Source organism: Acartia tonsa, chromosome 11 (assembly GCF_053477335.1).
Source record: "Acartia tonsa isolate MP-2025a chromosome 11, ASM5347733v1, whole genome shotgun sequence".
NCBI classification, from domain to species: domain Eukaryota; kingdom Metazoa; phylum Arthropoda; class Copepoda; order Calanoida; family Acartiidae; genus Acartia; species Acartia tonsa.
In genome coordinates this window covers 31881546-31887680 of record NC_137270.1, presented here as the reverse complement: position 1 = coordinate 31887680, position 6135 = coordinate 31881546, and the positions used below count along the sequence as shown (strand labels likewise).

General features: G+C 31.4%; 1 protein-coding gene across 2 annotated transcripts in view; it reads right to left on the bottom strand.

The window, feature by feature from the left end:
- Positions 1–6135, bottom strand: part of LOC145332168 (electrogenic sodium bicarbonate cotransporter 1-like) — a 61217-nt gene that overhangs the window by 28650 nt on the left and 26432 nt on the right. For both annotated transcript variants that reach the window (XM_080177119.1, XM_080177120.1), the window contains exons 14-17: positions 5983–6085; positions 3005–3059; positions 1217–1287; positions 126–215 (exon numbers count right to left, since the gene is read on the bottom strand). In XM_080177119.1, coding sequence (XP_080033245.1) covers positions 126–215; positions 1217–1287; positions 3005–3059; positions 5983–6085 — 319 coding nt within the window. The remainder of the gene's footprint in view (positions 1–125; positions 216–1216; positions 1288–3004; positions 3060–5982; positions 6086–6135) is intronic.

The window sequence follows — 6135 nt, the reverse complement described above, 5'->3', positions numbered from 1 at the left end:
GCACAATTTGATAAGATACATGGTTTTTCAGTTTTCAAATGAGAACCGTTCCAAATCCAGTGGATATTAATCGGTTTTGAAGCCATACTAGAAAAGAAATTAAAATTGTATAAATATTTTTCCTGTAAACCATCCGTGATATCACCAAGAAATCCTCCAAATGTGATAGCTTTTGTTACTGTTGCCAGATATATGTAGATTATGGAAGCAAGTGTCTAAAATATAATATATGTTGCCAGATATATGTAGATTATAGAAGCAAGGGTCTAAAATATAATATATGTTGCCAGATATATGTAGATTAAAGAAGCAAGGGTCTAAAATATAATATATGTTGCCAGATATATGTAGATTATAGAAGCAGGTGTCTAAAATATAATATATGTTGCCAGATATATGAAGATTAAAGAAGCAAGTGTCTAATATATAATATATGTTGCCAGATATATGTAGATTATAGAAGCAAGGGTCTAAAATATAATATATGTTGCCAGATATATGTAGATTATAGAAGCAGGTGTCTAAAATATAATATATGTTGCCAGATATATGTAGATTAAAGAAGCAAGGGTCTAATATATAATATATGTTGCCAGATATATGTAGATTATAGAAGCAAGTGTCTAAAATATAATATATGTTGCCAGATATATGTAGATTATAGAAGCAAGTGTCTAAAATATAATATATGTTGCCAGATATATGTAGATTATAGAAGCAAGTGTCTAAAATATAATATATGTTGCCAGATATATGTAGATTATAGAAGCAGGTGTCTAAAATATAATATATGTTGCCAGATATATGTAGATTAAAGAAGCAAGGGTCTAAAATATAATATATGTTGCCAGATATATGTAGATTATAGAAGCAAGTGTCTAAAATATAATATATGTTGCCAGATATATGTAGATTATAGAAGCAAGTGTCTAAAATATAATATATGTTGCCAGATATATGTAGATTATAGAAGCAAGGGTCTAAAATAAAATATATGTGTTGCCAGATATATTTAGAATATGGATTCAGCAAATGTCTAAAATATGATGTATGTTGCCAGATATATGTAGATTATTGAATTCAGCTGGATGTTTAAAACTGTCACTAAATACACCATCCATCTTTTTTGATTGTTTTTGCTCACAAGCAGGTTTAAATCTGAGGCTTATCCGCAACCGGGCCGCGGTTGCCGAGCCCTGAAAAAAATTTCACTAACCTGGATATGTAGAGCATCTGTAAAATCTGAGACAAACCAAGGAATCTTTCTTTTCACATCTTGGATTAAACCTGAATAAAATATTCTTTTTAAGAACACAAAACAAGTACGATAATGTTAATTAGAATCGTCCCATTAATTTAAAATTTCAATAAGTTGATACGATATATATATAGTATGACTAATAGCTCTAGGAATCATAACAAATCAACATTTACTGTATAAGAAGGTAAAAAAAATTGGACGAAGACCAAACTGCATAACTTTTGCACCATTTTTGACGTCATATTCTCCATCTCTTTTTTAGGGGTTTTCTTTCCCACTTCTCCTCTCATCTTCCTCATTATATGACGTCACAGGAATCAAAAGTGACACAGAAGTTATGCAGTTTGTTCTTCGTCAAAAAATTGCTTTTGTTTCTGATATGAATATTAATTTGCTACGGCTTCAAAATTATACCTTTATGTTACAGGAATCTTTTTGCAAGGTTGAAAAACATCTTACTAGCTTTACAATAAAAATATCAAGATAAACAAAAAATTAATGATTTAGAGAGGCGTTGTACTCAAGAAGAAATGTTGAAAGAGGTAAAAAAAGAAATAAATAAAGTAAAAAATGTTACTTGATTTATTTTCTCTTTTTTCTGTTTATATGAGAAATCAAGGATGACAACATCCATAAGTAAAGAAGCACAAAAAATGGGAATACGGACGAAGAGATTTAAAGAGCATTTGTTAGAATAAAGAATATAAATATATTGGAGAAGAAAAAATAAGAAACCTTTTTCACATATTTTTATATTTTAAATATTTCTATTTTGAAGCATTGAAGCAACATAATGCCTTGTGGGATAAATGGATTTATTATTACATGGATCTTTCACCAGATTATCATGTACTTTAATAAAGTGAAACTTGTAGCTGGCTAAAATAACGACCCCCCCCCCAATCAATCCCCTTTACCCCAGCCTCTCCTACTGGATAAACGAACCGACCAATAAGTGATGTACATGTAAACAACCTAGATTGACGACTAATTCCCCTAATATATAATATCCACGTATATATATTTATTAAGATATATAAGTTTTCCGGAATTTTAAAGTTAGGGGGAGATTTAAAATCTGCATCAAATTTTGAGGATTTTCTATAATTCTTTATCTAAAAGCGGAAATGCAATTTAAGTTAATTAATTTTGGCATCTGTGATTGGTGGATTTAAAAAATCTGCGCTCTGATTGGATGGCGTACATCATTCAACCAATTAGAGCGCAGGTTGTTTAAAATCCACCTATCCTGTTGGTCAAAATTAATTAACTTAAAATGCATTTCCGCTTTTAGATAAAGAATTATACAAAAAACGAATTTTAAAAAAAAATCTTTAATATTTGATGCAGATTTCAAATCTCCCCCTAACATTAAAATTCCGGAAAACTTATATATCTTAATATTTATGATAACACCTGAAAGTCTAAGTCTTGCAAAGATATAACGCAACCAAAAACAATCTCTATATGTTCTCTAGGTAATGGACATAATTTATAATTAAACTAAATATAAAAAATGTATTTTTGGTCAATAAAAGAGAGAACAAGGATAATATTGTCAATAAATAGCGCAACAATCATTCAAAAAATATGAAAAAAGTATATGAATTATGTGAATTGTCTAATATTTACGACGTCATTACCAAACAGCATTTTTTATTACAACGCTTTTCTAATAATGAAGTTTATTGACTAAGTTACGGAATATGGTATATGAAAAAAAAAACAATTAATGAGTCTTACCTCCAAATAACTTGCCAGTAAATTGTAGGCTGTCATCCTCCCCATGTGTGGAGTCCTAAAAAATATTTTAGTCCAGTGACTTAGTATACACATCAAAGTAAAAGAATAGAGGGGACATGTGCTAAATGTAACTCTGCCCACAGGGCGGGGACCCTGTCCCAATTTTGTATTGGGTATTTGAAAACAGCTAAATCAGCTAATAGCGTATGAAATTTAAACACAACCGAGGTCTTAAAAAAGAGGTCTCCACCACTTGGGCCAGGTAGTTGTCGTGATTATACATCTATACTATCTTATTAGGAAATGTCCGCATGTCCCTCTATTACTGAATGCGAACGAGCGCTGTATTTTGAACACTCAACGCAGATTGACACGGACAACGACACAAAAAATCTGCGTCAGTTAAAACACAGCAAGAAATATTTAGAGAAAATACTCTCAATTACTAACAGCACAAAAACTACAGGCACAAATATTTCCGTAACCGTAATTTCTTCGTCATATCCCGGTTAACACACATTTGAGCATGCTCTTGTTGACGTCGTCCATATATTTTCTCCCCTTCTGTTTATATGGTTAAAGAACAGAACCAGATCTCCTAGCATGACATACAGACACGAACACTTAAAGAGTATCTTCGGTTTAAAAAATTTAATGTAATTATGTAATATTAGTCTCTAGCCCCCAGCAACTAGAAACTATATATTTTAAGGGAAGGGCTGAAAATAGCTTAAAACTATACCCAGACTTATTTATGAAAATAGAATAGCCTAAAACCATCTAAGGACCTATGAGAAGGTTCACTGTAAAGGAGAACCTTATCGGTTTAGTGGTAAGTGAGATCCTTCGCTACAGACAAAAAAGCTTATTGCTTTACAAAATGTAACTAGCGGATTTGCCCCTAGCCTCTAGGGGCTTTGCCCCAAGAGGTTATCAAAAAAAAGTTAAGGTGAAATTTAAAAAAAGAAAAATAAAAAGGACCAAGGAAATCTTCTACAAAAAAAGGACCAGGGAAATCTTCTACAAAAAAAAATGAGGGGGGGGTTGTTTTGGGGGGGTTAGGAGTGTCCCACCCCCCAAGAAATTGGCCTAAAACCACCACAGGATCAGTAGGTATATTCCCTGAAGAGTAGAATCCGATCGGTTTAGTGGTTACCGAGATCTTAAGCTACAGACGGACGGACGGACAGACGGACAGACATCAAGCTACTTTGTTAAACGGCATTTTTTTGTCATGAAACAATTTATCTATCTTAGAAATAGATACCTAAACTATTCCTGAACAATTTATCTAGAAATTTTTAATAAGGATAAAGTTCAGGGTAAAGTACAAAAATGATATTTAATTTGTTAAAATCACGTTGAAAATAAAATACTTACATTCATCATTTAAATTCAATCAAAGACAATTATGTCCAAAAGTAGCGCAGAAATAACAAGTAAAAAGTCTTAATTTTTACTCAATAAAGCATCATGTATTTTTATTTATAAACCAACTGATTTGTTTTAACTATGAAACACTGTGTATTGGAATTAAAAAATAAACTTGAAATAAAAACAAAACGTTAAATTAAACTGTTTTGATCTCTCTATAGGAAGCATACCTCTCTTTTATTTTTAATATGTAAAACCATCTTTAACAAATGGTTATTTTTTCAAACATTTTTAAAGTCAGAAAGTAAGGGAAATAACACTTTTTGAAAAATTTTTACATTTAAGATATATTTGAAATTTCTGTAGGTTGAATTTAACTTAAAATTCTAATTTAAAAGATTTAAAATTTGATATGTCAAAAATAAAACTATTTCTTTAGAAAAAGTAATTGCCAGCTTTATATTTTAATTTCAAAACAATTATGCAAAGCAAATAATATCAAGCAAGGCTCGGCATCCGCGCGTCAGCCGTGCTAAAGGCTCAGTGAAATAGGCATATTATAACTTTATAATGTAGCTGGATGTCTAAACCTTGTCATATACAGATAATCCATCTTTTTAGATTTTTTTGCCCACAGCCGGTTTAAATTTTAGGCTTATGCTGGCTGAAGCGCGGCTGTCGAGCCCTGTTATCAAGTCAACTACTTGCTTAAACAATTCAAGCTGACAATTTTTTTTCTATGTAGTTTTGATTTTAAACTACTTTATTGCTATTGAACGTAATCGACCTTGTTTAATTTTTTCGTCTGTCCATGTTATTTAATACCTGTATTTGCGACAAATTTTGTTTATGAAATCTTCCAATCTTTAACATTTACAAAACGGCCTGCTTTATTGCATCAAGATCCATGACAGATCAATATAGGAAATAAATGTCTATAAAATGAGCTCAAGTTTTCCAAATGATAGGTGTTTAAAAATCATAGTGCTCCAATAATCCATAATAAACTCTCATTGGCCATAACGATAAGACCCATTATTTTACTCTATGAAGATTAAATAATTTTTTTTATATTTCATGTTGCTATTTGAATTATATTGAAGTATTAAATTTCCATTCATAATATAGAAAATTTAAATTTATAATATAGTAAACCAAAGAAAACTTAGTTTTAAAATAACTTGATACTATCGACTCGTATCACAAGATGTTTATCTGTACATAAATCTCCCTTACACGCAACTGTGGCAAAACACATAGTGCATTCACTCGTTGACGGGAAGGTGTAGGTTGAGATATCGGCCCAACACTGCAGCTATCTATAAATCAATCTTTATATCTACCTCAGCCATCTATCCGTTTATCTAACTATCTATCTCTCCTTCCATTCATCTATACATATATTCAGGGCTTTGCAGCTGTGACTAAGCCTAAGATTTAAACCAGTTTGAATACTTAAATTAAAAAAAAATGGGATTCCTATATTTGGGGATGGCTTAGACTTTTATCTGATTTTTTTACGGTAAAAGTCTGAATTCCCTGTGAGCATTACAGGCAGTGGACGCTCGGCTGCCGAGCCCTTAACAATCTATTTATGTGCTTACCGGCTCTGTGATAAAAAAATCATTATTATTTTCCAGATCAGTTGCCTCTTCATCCTCCAGGTCTTTGTCCAGATTTGATTTTATCTGAGCCCGTGCTTCCATTCTAAATTATATTTCAGATTACTGTAGGGAATAAGTTAAGTTTATCGATCA